Genomic DNA, 18,801 nt, shown 5'->3' on the forward strand with positions numbered 1-18,801 from the left:
TCTTGAACATCAAATCAGTATATTAGAATGATTTCTGAAGGATCATGTGACACTGAAGACTGAAGAGTAATGATGCTGAAAATATAGCTTTGATCACAGGAATAAATTATATTTTAATATATATAAAAATAAAGACATTTTTATTTGTAATATTTCACAATGTTACTGATTACAAAAATTCAGCCTTGGTGAGCATAAACTTCAAAATTAGCATGAATCTTTATATAATTTCCATGCTTAATTTTCATGGAAAAAAAATCCCTTTATCTTAATGGTCCAAAAATAAGAAAATATAATGTCGTCTTACTTTTGATTGAGGTGAAATATGACCAAGGTATTACTAACATAACTACTATATTCTTTTTGCTGTCTTTCTTTCTACTTTTGGTCAGAACACTCTCTAACCTTTTAAATCTTAACCTTAACCAGTCTTATCTGACCCAGGGCTCAAAAAAAAAAAAACGCTATATAAAAAAAAATACACACAATGGTATTTTTGGACAAATACATCCATCACTAAGTAGAAGGTATCCAAAATATACAATGCCAAAATGGACTGGTTGCTTGATTGGTTGACCATAAACAAAACCACGCCAGCATCTAAAACACAACATATGCTGGTGACCAACAGGGAAGAGTGTTTATGATACTCCAGGTGAAACCGTAGTAATCACACACCTCTTCTCAACAATATGCACAATTTGAGGAGGTATTCATATCCATAGCAGTTTGGAGCCCTGTGACTTTATTTTTCTGTAACATTTTTATTCTTGGTTGGGTCTGACTTCCTCCTGGCTTTCCCTTTTCTCTCTCTGTCCTTCATCCTTCCTCCTAGTGTGCTCAAGACCAGTGCATTCAGAGCACCAAATTCGTTTTGCAGGCCGCCACCAACCCGCTGCTCCACAGTCAACCCATCATTCTGGGCGGAGGCCCGACCCTGCAGGCCAAGAGCTCTCTGGGCGGCCCGTGCTCCACTCTGAGCCCCTCTCAGCCCTCGCTGCCCTCCTCTATCCCCGGCCTCAGCTGTGGAGGAGAGCTGTTGGCCCTGCGGGACTCTGAGATCCACTGTCACCATCACCTACACCATCAACATTTCATCAGCCCGGAGGAGACGCCCTCCCCACCCGCAGCTCTGCCCTGCGCCACCCATCTGGGTCACCATGTTCACCCGGCACAGCTCTTCAACCCGGTCAGCCAGGACTCGCTTCATGAAGACTCAGTGCGGGGTTTGGTGAAGCTGAGTTCAGTGTGAGCTGTTTTTAATGCCGTCCTGCTGAACTGGACCACAAGCCATACGGTACTTTACACACGAACAACAGCTTCTACTGGACGTTTCTGATACTTTAATGGAGTCAGCCGCCCAAACAACTTCCTGAGTACCAAGTGAGGACCAAAGCTAGTCTTCCAGCTCTATTATCACTCAACTGAGCTGTTTTTTTTTTGTAATGGAAGCTTATTTCCCCCACAGAATAAAAATATAAAAAAGGTAATTGCAACTTTCTCACAATTTTGACTTTTTTGAATTCCGAAAAAAATTCAGCATTGTGAGATGTAAATTCCGAATTCCAAGAAAAAAGTCTGAATTGAGAGATGTAAACTCATAATTCCAAAAAAAAGTCTGAATTGAGAAGTGTAAACTCATTATTCCAAGAAAAAAAACTTGAATTGCGAGATGTAAACTTAGAATTCCGGAAAAAAAAGTCTGAATTGAGAGATGCAAATTCATAATTCCAAGAATAAAAAGAGTCTGAATTGTGAGATGTAAACTCAGAATTCAGAGAAAAAGTCTGATGTGCGAAATGTAAACTTCCAAAAGTCTGAACTGTGAGATATAAACAGAATTCTGAGGGGAAAAAAGTGAATTGCGAGATGTAAACTCAGAATTCCGAGAAAAAAAGTCTGAATTGTGAGATGTAAACTCAGAATTCCAAGAAAAAAGTCTGAATTGCAAGATGTAAACTCAGAATTCCGAGAAAAAAAAGTCTGAACTGCTAGATGTAAACTCAGAATTCCGAGAAAAAAATCTAAATTGCGAGAAAAAAACCCTCTGAATTGCCAGATGTAAACTATGAATTCCAAGAAAAAGGTCTGAATTGCGAGATATAAATTCAGAATTCCAAGAAAATAGTCTGAATTGCGAGATGTAAACTAAGAATTCCAAGAAAAAAGTCTAAATTGCGAGATGTAAACTCAGAATTCCGAGAAAAAAGTCTGAATTGCGAGATGTAAACTAAGAATTCCAAGAAAAAAGTCTAAATTGCGAGATGTCAACTCAGAATTCCGAGAAAAAAGTCTGAACTGCGAGATGTAAACTCAGAATTCCGAGAAAAAAACTCTAAATTGCGAGAAAAAAACCCTCTGAATTGCAAGATGTAAACTATGAATTCCATGAAAATTCCTGAATTGCGAGATATAAATTCAGAATTCCGAGAAAAAAACTCTAAATTGCGAGAAAAAACCCCTCTGAATTGCAAGATGTAAACTATGAATTCCAAGAAAAAGGTCTGAATTGCGAGATATAAATTCAGAATTCCAAGAAAATAGTCTGAATTGCGAGATGTAAACTCAGAATTCCGAGAAAAAAGTCTGAACTGCGAGATGTAAACTAAGAATTCCAAGAAAAAAGTCTAAATTGCGAGATGTAAACTCAGAATTCCGAGAAAAAAGTCTGAACTGCGAGATGTAAACTCAGAATTCCGAGAAAAAAATCTAAATTGCGAGAAAAAAACCCTCTGAATTGCCAGATGTAAACTATGAATTCCAAGAAAAAGGTCTGAATTGCGAGATATAAATTCAGAACTCCAAGAAAAAAGTCTGAATTGCGAGATGTAAACTCAGAATTCCGAGAAAAAAGTCTGAATTGCGAGATGTAAACTAAGAATTCCAAGAAAAAAGTCTAAATTGCGAGATGTCAACTCAGAATTCCGAGAAAAAAGTCTGAACTGCGAGATGTAAACTCAGAATTCCGAGAAAAAAACTCTAAATTGCGAGAAAAAAACCCTCTGAATTGCAAGATGTAAACTATGAATTCCATGAAAATTCCTGAATTGCGAGATATAAATTCAGAATTCCGAGAAAAAAACTCTAAATTGCGAGAAAAAAACCCTCTGAATTGCAAGATGTAAACTATGAATTCCAAGAAAAAGGTCTGAATTGCGAGATATAAATTCAGAATTCCAAGAAAATAGTCTGAATTGCGAGATGTAAACTCAGAATTCCGAGAAAAAAGTCTGAACTGCGAGATGTAAACTAAGAATTCCAAGAAAAAAGTCTAAATTGCGAGATGTAAACTCAGAATTCCGAGAAAAAAGTCTGAACTGCGAGATGTAAACTCAGAATTCCGAGAAAAAAATCTAAATTGCGAGAAAAAAACCCTCTGAATTGCCAGATGTAAACTATGAATTCCAAGAAAAAGGTCTGAATTGCGAGATATAAATTCAGAATTCCAAGAAAATAGTCTAAATTGCGAGATGTAAACTCAGAATTCCGAGAAAAAAGTCTGAATTGCGAGATGTAAACTCAGAATTCCGAGAAAAAAGTCTGAACTGCGAGATGTAAACTAAGAATTCCAAGAATAAAGTCTAAATTGCGAGATGTAAACTCAGAATTCCGAGAAAAAAGTCTGAATTGCGAGATGTAAACTCAGAATTCCGAGAAAAAAGTCTGAACTGCGAGATGTAAACTCAGAATTCCGAGAAAAAAGTCTGAATTGCGAGATGTAAACTAAGAATTCCAAGAAAAAAGTCTAAATTGCGAGATGTAAACTCAGAATTCCGAGAAAAAAGTCTGAACTGCGAGATGTAAACTCAGAATTCCGAGAAAAAAGTCTGAACTGCGAGAAAAAAAAACTCTGAATTGCAAGATGTAAACTATGAATTCCAAGAAAAAAGGCTGAATTGCGAGATGTAAACTCAGAATTCTGAGAAAAGTCTAAATTGAGAGAAGTAAACTCAGTATTCCAAGAAAAAAGTCTGATAATTGCGAGAAAGGTCCAAATTGAGAGATGTAAACTCAGTATTCCAAAAAAAAAAAGTCTGAATTGCGAGATGTAAACTCAGAATAAAATGTGTAATTCTGAGAAAAAGTCATAATTATGAGAAAGTCACGATAACCTCATTTATGTTCAGTGGCAGAAATAAGCTTCCATGTGTTTTCAATAGCAGCCACCCTTAAAGTGGCTGCTATTGACTTACCCTTTTTCAAGTATTTTTCCCATTTCATTTCTCCATTTAAGATTTCAATAAATAAAAGCCTTAAACCAAACCAACCAGCATGAACCAGCATCATTACAAATTTAGATTTGAAGAAAAAAATGGAAAGGTACAAGAGAGCATGAACTACTCCTCCCATGAGGCATTGCGAACGACATAATCAAAAACTAAACTACGGTATAATACAAAACAACACCTTTTAAGCTCACTACAAAATATTCTGCCTCTGTTCTGTCACAATGCTGCATTGCAGTGACCGACCGTTGCTGAGCTCTTTTGCAGTGATTTACGTTTCCATAGTAACGATGACTCCTCTGGTTGGTTTCTTTCTATTCAAGATTACAGTGTAGTGGGATTCGGCTATTAAAAACATCTTTTAAAAAGACATTGAAATCACTGACTAATGACATCTATCTTGACATTTGAAAGGCTCTTAAAAGGTTTTTGCGCTATTAAGGTTAGAATTCACTTCCTCTATGGAGAAAATAAATGGGAGTTTTACTTTTGGAGGCTGACTGTTGTGTTCTTGAGGCGTCGGTCAGCCCATGAGCGGGATCATTTCGGGATCGGTTCATTTGTGGTCAAGTATTCCCTGAACTGGTGAGACGACAGAGAATCACTTCTTCGGGTTTCGTCTGTTTGTACAGCCTGTGATTCAGACTCACACCAACTCCTCTGTCCCCAAAGTCTGACACGTTTGGTCATACAGTGATAGAGACAGACACACTTTAATGCGACGTCACTGCCTTTATCTCTCTCGGGGGGTTCTGTCGACAATATTAGTGGTATTATCTATGATAATTATGCTTTGGTTATATATTGCATCAAATTTAAACCAGGTGCCACCACAATATGGTCATGTGATTATGTGCCAAAATGCAGTTTACTGGTTTTCAGCGACAAAAGTGGATTATTGTGGATGTTAATAAATTCACAACTTTTTTCAAACAAAGCTCTGATTGGTCTTTATTTACTTGTTCTTTGTGCTGTGATATCTTTACTGATTGTTATAAGGTAAATGTAAGATTCATTTGTATGTTGTTAGTAATATTTCAATATGAACACTTACCGGACTGAAGCATTTTAGGTTGGCTTGATTATCCGTACATCGTTTAAATGTCGTATTATGTTAAATGTATCAAATATCAGGCTTTTAAGGAACTTTTATTTGTACATTTTCTCAGTCATGTTTAAATATTATGTTTAAAAATCATAAAACTAAGCTTTTCAATGTCATCTTAACCAAGACACATTATTGGAAGATATAGAGTAACAACTGATATTAAATGTACTTTAAGTTGTCTTCTGTAAAGAACTCGTTGATTTATATTACAAGCTATCAGAATTTTGTCTGATATACTTTTTGGCCAAATAAATATCAGCACCAAATTGCATATTTTGCTTTTGAATAAAATTGAGGTGAAAAATCGATCTAACTATATCATACTGTATGACCCATATGTATCAAATATGATACTCAACAAAAAAAAAAACTTTATATATATATAGGTTGTGTAATTTGCGTAAGAATATAATTACCCTGCTTCATTGTTTGACATATTTAGCTAATATGATAGTTTATTATTTTGTTTATTTCCTGGAAAGGCCTAATATGGGCAATGATACACCGGTTACATAGGTATTTTATTCATAATACAATGAATATAACATTTGTATGAAGTGTTCAGCAGTCACCCAGTAGTACTGCAAGTGTTTTGTTTGAGAGCGTTGCGGAGTTATGTGTGTGTGTGCAGAAGAGGCTGTATAGAGTTACATTTAAAGTCCCCCTGTGGAGAAAATCAAGCTTTTAGTGTTGTCTATGTGGTGTTTTTAATATGCTTTAAGACAAATCATGTGCAAATTCATAAGTCGACAGCATTGCTGAGTATTTTCTCCTTAAAACTGCAGTGAACCAAAGACGGTCTCAAAAACACGGTTTGAAATCGCTGGTGTTTCTGACGTCGCAAACAACCTTGTAACCAATCAGATCAACGTGTGATCGTCAACCAGTGGATCTCTGAGCTGGTGTGAGTGAGTGAGTGGAGGCGGGGCTCATTTGCATATTCATAGAACCACATATACTTAATGAGGCAAGGGTGTAGAGTTACATTCAAGCTATTTTAAGGCATGAAGACATTTTTCCCCCAAAAAATATTAATTTTTGGTATAAAAAGATTAGTTTAAAAGGGATAGAGAACTTGCAGTTTCATTTATTGACTTTAAGGTCAAAAGGGATACATATGACTAAAGCAGAGAAGAAAACGTGCATTACAGCAACTTCATAACTATTATGTGTTAAGTATGTTGCTGTGGATGAAAAGTGACCCAGACAAGAGGAGAGAACGCATAAAACGGTCTGAATGACCTCAGTTGGGAGGGTCACTAATTTATCTTATCAGTGACGCCAACAGATGCTTCATGACCAACCTGAAGACATTCTCCAGCACCAGAACCATCGCTGATATGGCCTCGATTGAAAAATGTACATGTAAATTGATCAGTTGACTTAACTTAATAATTTTAAGGGAAAGGGTTTCCTCACTTTTCCGCACAACCATGCGTAATTAGAAAGTTATGTAAGTTATTGTCAAGTTCACATAACTTAATTTGTTCAATTACGCATGAAGTATATATCTATTTAAACCATGAGATTTTTCTGATTCGTATTTCATGTCAGGCTTTACAGGGTTAATGCTTTCTACTGAGATTCCTGAATCCAAATGGATTGAAGAAACATCACAAAACACAACTACTAGACATTGTAAAAGGTATATATTATATTTTTATTATATTATAATATTGCTTGTTTCTAATACATTGATCAACAGATATCAAAGGAAAAATAAAACAAATGATATGTATATATTTTATAATATATCACAAATTACCAGACAATTCTCAAAACTATTAGTAGCAAAAAGCAATTGTAGGCCATTGGAATATTGCATAGATCTGCAAAAAAAAAAAAAAAAAAAAAAGGGATTTACTGATCTTCAGTTTCTGGAACTTAATGGCGAACGTGATTATTGATTTGATAATCTTGCTAATCATCTGCTTCTCTGGTGTAAAATTACACCTTCTGCAGAAAGGAAAATGAAATGTTTTAAGAAACTCCACTTCAATTATTATACTCATTATTGAAAAGGTTTATGGTTGGATGAGGATGGGTATGGTTATCTACCCTGTTTGATTCTGAAACAAATGGCTGGACAGACAGACAGACAGTACAGTTACTGTCACACAACTATTAATATCCTGCCAGATGGGAGTCTTTCCATCCATCTGTTATGTCCGTGGTCTACAACCTTTTTTGACCATTACAACCATGTCGTGGAATATTGATGCTAAACGATATATCGTGCAGCCCTAGTTTAAATGTGCTAATAGTTAAAGTGGTTGAGGAGTAGAATTTTTTTTTTTTTTTGACACATCAAACCAGCCAGTGAAAGTGACATAAAAATGTAAACAGACCAAACTCCAGGTCTAGCATACTAGTCCACTTTCATATTACAACTTGAACAAGGTACCGGTAGTTAAAATAGTTGAGATTAGCATAGTCACAGGTTGATTAAATATACTTGGTTGGAGAAAAACACGGGAATGGTCTTCAGGCTGGAGCTGCTCACCACATCTTGACATCCTTGAGCTCTAGATCTCCCACAATCTCCAGCACATCCACACAATTCAGATCCTGCACACGGTGCTTGTAACTCAGCTGGTGGAACCCGTTTACTGCCACTTTAAACTCCTGAGCTTCACACAGGAGGATCATCTGCCATGGAGGGGCATGAGGTAGAAGTCAGAGTTCAAAGAGCAGACACTGTTCAAAAATACAAATCTACAATGGATAAACACATGCAGGAACTGATGAAATATCGAACTAAATAATAATAATAATAATGTGACATTTCAAAGTGAAACAAACAGGCTCCATTTTGCAAAGCATCCAATGAGGTACACACACATTCCATGTTTTCTCATTGTGAGCACACACAGAGAAGTTAAATAAACTACCGTATATACCCCAATATAAGACGAGGTTTTTGTCCTAAAAATAGACTGACAAATGGCGGGTCGTCTTATATTCGGGGTCATGTACTGAATTGATATATCATTCTAATTAAGGCTCTCAAGGTTTGATTATTAACTCATTTTAATTACTAAAAAGGTAACGATCCCTTAAAATTGTTAAACCCACAATTTTATAGCATGACAGGAAGTACATTGCTGTAACATGCATTACCATTAACTAATTAACATTAAATGACTGATAATATTAGTCTAAAGAAAATTTAGCTACATAATGACAAAAGGTTACAAAGACAAGCATTTTTTACCTTTGGAGTAATGTGAATTTAATGAACCAGGAATTTCCATTATTTCGATTTCATGATGACTTTAAACTTCAGGAAATGCTCTCATTTAGGGTGTGTTCACACTTGGCAGGTTTGGACTCAGGTGCGATTGCTCTGTTAGTGCGGTTCACTTGAGTAGGCTAAGTGAACACTGCCATCCAAACAAGCCGACCGAGACCCCCGAAAAGATGAGTCTCGGTCCACTTCCGAATGAACTCTGGTGCCGTTTGACTGAAATATGAACGCAACATGGACCGAAGACATCTAAACGAACCAAAAACAGGACGTGATGTCACGAGATGCGACCCTAAAAAAGGACAGAAAGCTCAAGCATACTTGTTTTTTCTCGTCATATCAAAGCCATTTTTTTCTTTTGTTTTGTATCTTTAGGTTTGCTGTTAAAAATGACAATGTAAACGCTATGAACCAGGACTAAATGTATCATTTTCTTTTGGTCCGGGCCAAAAGAACCAAGAGAACCGAACTGCAAGTGTGAACACACCATTAATGACAAGAAATGTCTGATACCTCAAAGTATTGACCAGGTGAGAAGGGAAAGCTGGAGAGGGAGCGCTCCTCGGACCCCCAGCAACCCCACAGGAAAGAGTTTCGGACAAAGGATCCAGTTTTGAAACGAGGGTTTAAGTGAAAAGCAATGTCCTCTGAGTTACTGATGCGTAAGTTTACTGAGAAACTATGGGGATAAAGGAAGATATAGAAGACATCAATACATAATTTAATGAGAAATGGGTTAGAAATGACTAAAAAGCATTAATTATATATTATATCTATAATATTCCAGTGGTATTGCTGCTGGTTGGTTTCTTCTCATACCTCTTTGGGGAATCAGTGATTTGCCCCTTCACCATAATGGAGTCTCCTGGACGCAATCCTTTCGCAAGTTTGCTCCTAAAAGGAAGACTCTGGAGGGAAAAAGAAGCACATCTGACAATGGTTTCAGATTCAGCAGGACAAAGACAGTGCAATTTACCCAACCCCAAACCACCAGTGACACTGGATTTTATTGTGTCCACCAACCACAATAATAAATCACAGCTATTATTACCAGTCACTTAAGGCTGGAATACACCACACGACTTTTAAAATCGAAACAGATATAGGCCGTTGTGGACATCATGCACTAAACAACTGAGGATCACACACTACTAGACTTTTCAAGTTGTTCCAACAACAACAAACGAACGCAGAGCGTGGCCTCGTTGCTAGAAGGTGCATGACAAACAAAAACAACAATCTGCTCAAAATATCAAACATGTTGAAGGTAGTTATAATTCGCTACACGATTTTCTGGGAAATCGGTTACAACTGGGTCTGGTCCAGAATGCAAACGGGGGAAAAAATCCCTGCAAAAGTCGTGTAGTGTATTCAACCCTTAAGGCAGAGGTCTTCAACCCTGCTCCCGGAGACCCGCTGTCCTGCAGAGTTAACCAAACACTCCTGAAGCAGCTAATCTAGTTCTTTAGGACAGAGATTGGCTGCATCCCAAATCACACACTTCCCATATTGTAGGCGAAAAGCAGTATATGACAAAAGTAGTATGTCTGAATTCTCAGTACTCATAAGGCAAACAGTAGCCGGATGACCTGCTACTTCTGGCAGGATTCTGAAGTGCGCATTCGATGGACACTTTACCTTATCAAAATAGGTACCTACACAAGATCCAATCTTCAACCAGATGGAACTGGATAATATTCTGATTGTTCCAAACCAATCTGACTTCTGACCTGTAATCCTGCCTAAATCACAATCATACACTGTTCGTTCATTGGCCAGAGGAGAACTGGCCGCCCGACTGAGCCTGGTTTCTCCCAAGGTTTGTTTCTCCATTCTCCCACTGATGGAGTTTTGGTTCCTTGCAACTGTCGCGTTTTCCACCTTTGTTGCCATTAGCTTGGCTTGCTTAGTTGGGGACATTGAATTTAACATTTAATTTAATATTCAACAATAATATTGATCTGCCTGCATTACAAGAACTGAACTGAGCTGGACAATGACATCACAGTTTACACCAGAGCAGCTATATATATAAACAAACTAAATTAATAACTTTAAAACAAAAATGACACATCACTGAACTTACTTAAGCTGGACTGTGGACTATTTCTTCTGTAAACAAACTTTTTTGCATTATTTTCCCGTTATCTCTGTAAAGCTGCTTTGAAACAATCTGTATTGTAAAAAGCGCTATATAAATAAATGTGACTTGACAAGAGAGTATGTGATTTCGGACGCAGCCATGCCATATTATTGGGAGATACGAGGGTCCCAGCAGGCTCTACCATTGTAGAAAGCATAACGTGTGTGCCTTAAAAACTAATCACATTCGTTCAGTTGTGCGACAGTCAGTCACTGTTTGTGGATACCATAGAAATGAATGAGAGTTGCCGTAAACTGAATCCAAACTATCGCAAAATTGTCTGTGACTCCTCTTATAAAACTCAAAAAATAGATAAATCCAAAACGAATATTTAATGGAGAACATGTTGAAGATTAGGCTATAGGCTGTCAATTCATTAAATGATAAGCTGTTTTCCCACAAAAGCGGTTTATTCAGCATAGTGAAGCCTTTCCTCCAATGACATCCATTAAAGAAAAAAAAAAAAAGCCTCTGGCCTCCTTTCCTGGTGTCCACAGTATTACCTTGAAGGCTTAAAGCCTTACAGCGCCACCAGGAATGCCTGAAAACCACATGCAGGTGTGCGGAAGCAGGTTGGATATAAACTTTACAGGACAGTCAGTGGGTCTCCAAAACAATGCAATACTGTATGGTTGCTAAGGTGTTGCTAAGGCATTGGTTAGGGTGTTATAGGTGGTTCCCAGGGCATTGTTAGCTGGTTGTTAGAGTTTTCTGGCAGTTGATACCTAAGCCGCGCTGTAGGAACAGAAACCAAGCCATTGGCAAAATGTCATCTCCTTCATCATGGTTGGTTAGAACAAATCTCAGATTTAAATGGAAGAAATGATCAAATGACATCTGGTTAGGTTAGGTCGTGGTATAAGTCTAAGGGATTATTTTTGCTTATGTCATCATTTGCTAGGAGATAATTGTAAGTCTGATTACTTAGAAAAGTATTGGCACACTTCTACTTAAAGGGATAGTTCACCCAAAAGTGAAAATTCATAAAGGAGCAATAGTTATATATATATAGAGAGAGAGTAATGCTTGTCCATTAACAATAAGACACTATACACCATTTCTTGAGATTGTAGTCTACCTAAAAGATCCTGATATCTGCTTTCTGTAAAGGCCTGATTTAGGGGTCAAAGTGACCTGGTTTCTGTCCAGACTGTGAGGCACCCACCTCACATTTGATTTCAATCATTCTGAAATCAAGTTATCCAGTTTGGCCTGTAGTCAAAAGTAATGCTGCCACATAAAAACTGCATGTGAAAACAATTTCATGTTTTTCAGCCTGACATGTACTCACCGTGTCACCTGACTCCGACATGACTGACTATTGGATGAGAGAGGAGGGGAACGTTATAATTAAACAGCTTCAGCTAAACTTATCTATTTGACTGCAAAATAGAGATACACATCACTTCACTAACACACGTGCACACACACACACACACAGACACACACACACGCTACTGTACAAAAGTTTGAGGTCATTATATGTATTTGTTTTGAAAGAAATTCAGCAAGGAGACATTAAATTAATCAAAATGTTCAAATTTGACTACAAATAAATGCTGTTCTTTTGAATTGTTTATTAATCAAGGAATCCAGAATTTTTTTTATATTTTTGTTTCCACAAACATACTAAGCAGCACAACTGTTTTCAACACAGATATTAATAATAAATGATACTTGAGCATCAAATCATCATATCAGAATGATTTTGAAGGATCATGTGACACTGAAGACTGGAGTAATGATACTGAAAACTCAACTTAGCATTCACAGGAATAAATTACACAATAAAATATATTAAAAGAGAAAACAGTTGTTTTAAATTGTAATAATATTTTGCAATATTAGTGTTTTTGCTGTCTTTTTGACCAAAAAAGTGCAGCCTTGGTGATCATGAAGTGACTTCTTTCAAAAACATAACTAAAATCGTACTAATCCCAAACTTTTGAACAGTAGTGTGCATATACACTCACCGGCCACTTTATTAGGTACACATGTCCAACTGCTCGTTAACACTTAATTTCTAAGCAGCCAATCACATGGCGGCAACTCAGTGCATTTAGGCATGTAGACATGGTCAAGACAATCTCCTGCAGTTCAAACCGAGCATCAGAATGGGGAAGAAAGTTGATTTGAGTGACTTTGAACGTGGCATGATTGTTGGTGCCAGAAGGGCTGGTCTGAGTATTTCAGAAACTGCTAATCTACTGGGATTTTCACGCACAACCATCTCTAGGGTTTAGAGAGAATGGTCCGAAAAAGAAAAAACATCCAGTGAGCGGCAGTTCTGTGGGCGGAAATGCCTTGTTGATGCCAGAGGTCAGAGGAGAATGGCCAGACTGGTTCGAGCTGATAGAAGGGCAACAGTGACTGAAATAACCACTCGTTACAACCGAGGTATGCAGCAAAGCATTTGTGAAGCCACAACACGCACAACCTTGAGGCGGATGGGCTACAACAGCAGAAGACTCCACCAGGTACCACTCATCTCCACTACAAATAGGAAAAAGAGGCTACAATTTGCAAGAGCTCACCAAAATTGAACAGTTGAAGACTGGAAAAATGTTGCCTGGTCTGATGAGTCTCGATTTCTGTTGAGACATTCAGATGTTAGAGTCAGAATTTGGCGTAAACAGAATGAGAACATGGAACCATCATGCCTTGTTACCACTGTGCAGGCTGGTGGTGGTGGTGTAATGGTGTGGGGGATGTTTTCCTGGCACACTTTAGGCCCCTTAGTGCCAATTGGGCATCGTTTAAATGCCACGGCCTACCTGAGCATTGTTTCTGACCATGTCCATCCCTTTATGGCCACCATGTACCCATCCTCTGATGGCTACTTCCACCATGTCACAAAGCTCTAATCATTTCAAATTGGTTTCTTGAACATGACAATGAGTTCACTGTACTAAAATGGCCTCCACAGTCACCAGATCTCAACCCAATAGAGCATCTTTGGGATGTGGTGGAACGGGAGATTCGCATCATGGATGTGCAGCCGACAAATCTGCGGCAACTGTGTGATGCCATCATGTCAATATGGACCAAACTCCCTGAGGAATGCTTCCAGCACCTTGTTGAATCTATGCCACGAAGAATTGAGGCAGTTCTGAAGGCAAAAGGGGGTCCAACCCGTTACTAGCATGGGGTACCTAATAAAGTGGCCGGTGAGTGTATATAGATGATAATTTTTTTTTTTTTTTTTACATCAGCGTAGTCACTTACATAAGACAGTGATCTTTTGCTCACAGCGACGTTTGTAGGTGTGATGGGGTCCTGAAAAACATATCACATCATCATGTTTCCATCCAAAAATGCACTACCAACTACATCATAAACAGTAAATGTGCTGATCAAATAAACCGTTTGTGCATCATGTGCCCCTGACCTGATCTAATACTATTCTTTACATATAACCATACTATATTGACAGTATTTGTGCATAATGCATATACCGTATCTGTCAATCCCACTATCTGCCAGTTTTCAGGCTACTTTAATGCAAATGCAAACATGTTCTTTAAATGTTAGGAATTCTAATAAAAAGAAAAAGCACGTTACCTTACTCACTGAACTGGGAATGAACCCAATGGCCTGGATCTGAACCTTCCCTGATACGGCCAGCGTGTCCACCTTCTTGAGCTCTAACCTGTGCCTGTACTCCAGCAGATGAGAGCCGTTTACCGCCACCTGGAGGAGATGGAACAAACTATATGCCTATTTTAGTCATTTGTGAAATCGCAAAGCATTTTTCCTGAACACTTCCTCTTCTTATGAAGAACAAACTCATGTTTGAGAGTGCCATCAACTGAAAGCATGTGAATTAAAACCAGGATGGGAAATATGGGATCACAGCTCTAGAAATACTTATCTTATCTAAAATGATAGTCCATTAACTCTACTTTTATATTTAATGTGTGAGAATAAAGTACAACCTCTATAGATTCATATATAGCTCCTAAAAGGACAGTGATGGACACAATATGAGATGGGAGTAGTTCAATGCTTTAGTGTTTGCATTCCCTTGAGAAAGTTATCAAACCTTTTGTGTTCTCTCAAAAACTTTCCTAAAGAAACTTTTCATTTGCTCACAAAATATATGAAATATAGTTTTTCCTTCCATCTCATTTTATTTCCATCGTCAATTATGCCGAACCCTGAAACTAAACAGTTTTGCGAGTGAATGTAAATACATTGAAGTTAAACTGCCCCATCTCCTTTAATTACCACATCCCTTTACAATGATGAGATTTTAATCATATTTCTGAAATCATGTCTTTATTCGACTGAAAAGATGGACAAGACACAGATTTTGAGAGTTAAAGGAATAGTTCACCTAAAAATTAAAATTCTGTCATCATCTTGAAGGATGTCAGTAAACAAACAGTTGATGGACACCATTGACTTCCATAAAATTAAAAAAAAAAAATTCTACTATGGAAGTCAATGGTGTCCATCAACTGTCTGGTCACCAACATTCTTCAAAATATCTTCTTTTGTGTTCATTCAGCAGAAGAAAGAAATTCATACAGGTTTGGAACAACTTGAGGGTGAATAAATTATGACCGAATTTTCATTTTTAAGTGAACTATTCCTTTAAACTTCATTGACCTCCTTGAACTGAAATATTAGAAACACTGAATTAAAGCGGCAGTATTTTAATACATTCATTTCATCTGTAACAAAGAACAAGCAGTATCTGCTTTTGCTAAGTTGCATAGATCTCTATACCACTGTGAGAGTGTTTTTCTCCCCTGACTGCAGCCGCCTACTCTCGTCTACATTCAAGGTGTCTGGCATCTCAAATACCTCTGATGTTTCTGCGTTTACACTTTAGGGGACAGCTTACCTGCTGCATATTAAGGGGAAAGTATTTTAAAAGTGCAGTAAGCGATTTCTGAGAAACAGTTGATATCTGAAATCAACCCAAATGAACAAACCTTTCATTGCTCCGCCCCCAAAATGAACGAACATGCAATGCAAGAGTAAATGTCTCTTTATCATAGCTAAAGCGAAGATGACAAACAAACAACAAGCAAGAACAAAAAATTAACACACAGTCCGCAAGAGTATATAAAAGCAAGGGTTGGCTGTTAGTCTCCAGCAGCAGCAAACTGTCCTGTAAAACACAGCAAAGCCAATGTTACTCACGTATGAAGCAGAAACAACTCAACCTCGGCGTCCGTTTCCAGGCCTTTCCGCTTTTCTAATATTAACTCAGGTCCTAAAGCTCTTGCCTGATCATAACCCTTCTTTTTCCAGTGATATTTCCCTGATCTTTCTCTTTTGTAATGTCTCTCAGCCATCTCTCTTTCTACAGTCATTCTTCAAATCTCCCTCTTGCTCACTCTCTCTCCTCCCCTGTCATGAGTGGACACGCCCCCTACTGCTGATTGGCTACAAGTGTGTAGTGGTGCTCGGTCTGATCCACTTTCAACACCAAAAAAATTAATAAAAATGCCCTTACTGCACCTTTAACATCCAAAAATGACCCACTTCACCTTTAACTTTACACATACAGCTAATATAAAGTTGATAATATATCATTTCAAACCAGAGAATGAGATTAAAGCTGACATCATGTCACCAGAGATAGATGCCACTGAACAGAGTGTATAAAACGCAAGTTTATAACCTTGAACAAATCTTTCTGTACGAGTATGATGATCTCAAAGGCAGCGCCGTGCCTGAAGGGCATCAGGTAGTGGATCTCCTCTTTTTCCCAGCTCTCGTTCTGCAGCGTGTTACAGACGATGTAGGGAGAGCGCTTGAAGCGAGGATTGAAATGAAAAGCCACATCTGCCCGAGGCTTCACGCTGCTCCCGCAGGACAGGTCCACCTGGAACCTGCAAGACAGTTTACAGATTCTCACTGTGTGGACTGGATGTGGATACCATTCAAATGTGATTTGAACATATACCAGGGTGTTTTTCAACAGATTTCAACTGTATTCTTTTTGTTATATGGTTGTTAACCATCTTTGAAACTTTGACCATAGTACCGTCGTCTTTGATTTTTATGAACAGATTTTTTCAATAGATTTTAATGTTTTTTTTAGCCCTGTTCAGCACGCAGACTTTCAATCTTAGCATATGGCAATGACTGATGATCTAAGCAAAGAATAAAATAAACTACTCCAATTTGTGTGAAAATTATATAAATCTTTCCACAAACTGTTCATCAGCTGTACCATAATTTTTAATTTGACCAACAATTTTACCACTAATAAAGTTTTCAAACATTACTGTACTTGGTTACGAAAGAGACAATGCTCTAAATGATAAGCATGATGGAGATGAGATATAAGTCATGTGATGCGTGAGGAGAATTAAGATTACATTATGTGAAAATATCAATTAATTGTGTATATAAGATATAGCCATGAAATTGGGCAAAAGAGTTGGCCAATTTTTGAAAGTTCGGTAACACTTTAGTTTAGGGTCCAATTCTCACTATTAACTAGTTGTTTATTAGCATGCATATTACTAGGATATTGTCTGTTTATTAATACTTATAAAGCACATATTAATGCCTTATTCTGCATGACCATATTCTACATCCCTTAATCCTACCCAATACCTAAACTTAACAACTATTAATAAGCAGTAATTAGGAGTTTATTGAGGCAAAAGTTGTAGTTAATATATTGAGAATTGGACCCTAAACTAAAGTATGTATGACTAAAAGTATAACTAAAGTTCATCACATAATGTTCTCAAACACAAAAAATAATTTGAGATGGTAGATTGCAATTGACGCTTCATTTCAGAAAAAAAGAGATACGTTTTAAAATGAAATAAATCTATTGATATGTTTATTTCCACTGTGAGAGTTGACAGTAAAAGTGTGTGAAATATGTTTTAAGGGCCAAAAATGGCCATGAAAAAAAGTTTGGTGCTTCTATCATCTCTTATTTCTATTGATATAATATTTCCCTGCATGAATAAAGTCCGCATATTCAATATAAAGAGGCTTATAACTATAACTAGAAAGACCCCTTCAACCTCAACTGTTACAGGGCTACCTCAAGTACTTTCTGTCTAGGGACTGCAGTGACATGTACAGGGTTAGTTCACCCAAAAATTCATTTTTTTATTTTAAAAATGATACCGTCATTTACTCACCCTCAAGCCATCCTAGATTTATATGAGTTTCTGAGTTTTATTTAAAAAAAAATCCTGGCTCTTCCAAGCTTTCCATCATAAAAGTAATCCATACGCCTCCAGGGGGTTAATAAAGGCCTTCTGAAGCGAAGCGATGTGTTTTTGTAAGAAGAAATATCCATGTTTAAAACTTTTTAAACTATAATCACTGGCTTAGCGGACGTACGCAAGTCTAGGTCTGGCGGAAGAGTGACCTCTGACCCTAAGCTGCTTCAGAAGGCCTTTATTAGAGTCATATGGATTACTTTTATGATGGATCATGGATGCGCTCTTTTGGGCTTCAAAATATCAGGCTCACTCCCATAGTCCCATTATAAAGCTTGAAAGAACCAGGGCAATTTTTAATATAACTCTGATTGTGTTTGGCTGAAAGAAGAAAGTCATATACACCTAGGATGGCTTGAGGGTGAGTAAATTATGGGATCATTTTCATCTTTGGGTGAACTAACCCTTTAAGGTGGAAAGGATATCGAGGTTGTTTGTGTTCTCACCTGTCGGAGTCACTGGGGACACTGCCCTGGATGAGCACCATCTCTCCGGGATGAAGTCCGCCCAGGATGGTCCCAGCATAAGGAATCGTCTACAGGCAGAAATTGGGACATGAGACACAATGACTCAGTTTGTCCTGCTACCTTATAAGTCAACACCATACAACAATTAACGCTTTCATTGACAGATAAACAGTTGAAGTCTAAATTAACTTATCCGTCTACATACTAGTGACCCATAAGAAAAAAGTATAAGTAGAGTAAATCTTACTGGATTCATTATTGTTTGTTTCGCATTTGCGACAGACATATTGAAGATGCTGTTCAGAAAGTCTCTTTATATGCTGTTTTTACGAGTTAATCACCAGCTAAGGAAGAAAATATAAACGCACTCTACACTTTCACTTCCGCATGTGTTCAGTGACC

At 37.6% G+C, this 18,801-nt stretch overlaps 2 protein-coding genes and 1 long non-coding RNA gene across 8 annotated transcripts in view; 2 read left to right on the forward strand and 1 right to left on the reverse strand.

Moving 5' to 3' along the window:
- Positions 1 to 1,412, forward strand: part of zdhhc14 (zinc finger DHHC-type palmitoyltransferase 14) — a 30,723-nt gene extending 29,311 nt beyond the window's left edge. Inside the window, exon 9 of one of the 2 annotated variants that reach the window (XM_056262632.1) lies at positions 836 to 1,412. In XM_056262632.1, the coding sequence (XP_056118607.1) occupies positions 836 to 1,252 (417 nt within the window). In that variant the 3' untranslated portion in view covers positions 1,253 to 1,412. The remainder of the gene's footprint in view (positions 1 to 835) is intronic. The other variant, XM_056262633.1, reaches the window with a different exon arrangement.
- A 199-nt stretch (positions 1,413 to 1,611) lies between these two features.
- LOC130096019 (uncharacterized) lies at positions 1,612 to 4,055 on the forward strand. Of its 2 annotated transcripts, none has more exons than XR_008808168.1 (3): positions 1,612 to 1,630; positions 1,870 to 1,981; positions 3,971 to 4,055. It is a non-coding gene; the product is annotated as an uncharacterized LOC130096019 (long non-coding RNA). The 2 variants fall into 2 exon arrangements; XR_008808169.1 differs by lacking the exon at positions 3,971 to 4,055 and adding an exon at positions 2,129 to 2,279.
- Positions 4,056 to 7,823: 3,768 nt separating this feature from the next.
- Positions 7,824 to 18,781, reverse strand: lgals8a (galectin 8a). Of its 4 annotated transcripts, none has more exons than XM_056262635.1 (9): positions 18,647 to 18,781; positions 18,379 to 18,467; positions 16,360 to 16,570; positions 14,295 to 14,414; positions 13,950 to 14,000; positions 12,016 to 12,042; positions 9,401 to 9,489; positions 9,095 to 9,260; positions 7,824 to 7,983 (listed from the first exon to the last, which is right to left on the reverse strand). In XM_056262635.1, exons 1-9 carry the CDS (start codon positions 18,683 to 18,685, stop codon positions 7,834 to 7,836), a joined length of 942 nt encoding a protein of 313 aa, XP_056118610.1. In that variant the 5' UTR covers positions 18,686 to 18,781; the 3' UTR covers positions 7,824 to 7,833. The 4 variants fall into 4 exon arrangements, with proteins under 4 accessions (XP_056118610.1, XP_056118609.1, XP_056118612.1 ...); XM_056262634.1 differs by having other exon boundaries at positions 14,286 to 14,414; positions 18,647 to 18,780; XM_056262637.1 differs by lacking the exon at positions 12,016 to 12,042 and having other exon boundaries at positions 18,647 to 18,780.
- Between the last annotated feature and the right edge of the window lie 20 nt (positions 18,782 to 18,801).

The sequence above is a fragment of the Rhinichthys klamathensis genome, unplaced genomic scaffold (assembly GCF_029890125.1).
Source record: "Rhinichthys klamathensis goyatoka isolate OS25496 unplaced genomic scaffold, OSU_Roscu_1.1 h1tg000196l_1, whole genome shotgun sequence".
Classification (NCBI taxonomy): Eukaryota; Metazoa; Chordata; class Actinopteri; order Cypriniformes; family Leuciscidae; genus Rhinichthys; species Rhinichthys klamathensis.